Source organism: Recurvomyces mirabilis, assembly GCF_035927965.1.
Source record: "Recurvomyces mirabilis strain CCFEE 5264 chromosome Unknown scaffold_136, whole genome shotgun sequence".
Classification (NCBI taxonomy): domain Eukaryota; kingdom Fungi; phylum Ascomycota; class Dothideomycetes; order Mycosphaerellales; family Teratosphaeriaceae; genus Recurvomyces; species Recurvomyces mirabilis.
In genome coordinates this window covers 1-582 of record NW_027042070.1, presented here as the reverse complement: position 1 = coordinate 582, position 582 = coordinate 1, and the positions used below count along the sequence as shown (strand labels likewise).

General features: G+C 53.6%; 1 protein-coding gene across 1 annotated transcript; it reads right to left on the bottom strand.

The window, feature by feature from the left end:
- Positions 1 to 11: 11 nt before the first annotated feature.
- Positions 12 to 531, bottom strand: LTS14_010980 (uncharacterized protein; the record flags this gene model as incomplete). The annotated part of the gene is made up of 2 exons (XM_064843628.1): positions 12 to 279; positions 341 to 531. Coding segments are annotated over 2 exons (459 nt in total), but the record flags the coding sequence as incomplete, so codon positions are not given.
- Between the last annotated feature and the right edge of the window lie 51 nt (positions 532 to 582).

The following is a 582-nucleotide window of genomic DNA, read 5'->3' as shown; positions in this document are numbered from 1 at the left end:
GGAGTCTATGCCTAGATCTCCCGCGCTGACGGAGTAGAGCGGACGTTGACAGTATTCTGCTACTGTTTCTGCGGTCAACGTTTTGCCGACGCCTGGTGGGCCGTGTAGGACCATGATGAGACCTTTGCCTTTGCCTTTGATGATGTCGTCGAAGGCAGTGGTTTGCTTGATGTGATTTGAGACTAGGGCACGGACGAGATTCTTTTGGGCGGTGGGGAGGACGAGTTGCGAGAAGGCGTCGGGATACCAGTCTGGATGGCTGAGCTTGTCGACAAAGAACTGAGAAAAGAGTGTCAAACCTGCGCCCGTCGGCATCTGGAGGGGAACATTGCTTGCTTACCTCGAACCACTTCTTCTCGACAAAAGAGAAGCCACGAACTGTGGCGTTTAACAGGAGACATTGGTCATCAGACAACGCCGTGAACTTCTTCTCCTCACTGTTGAGTAACAGCTCCTCAGTCTCGACCTCTCGAGCATTGACAGGCCTAGGCTCGTAGTCATCCTCATAAATGTACACATCCGGTTGACGAACTGGCTTAGCACGCTTGGACCTGACCGGGACTGGGCCAGACCCATACCGAC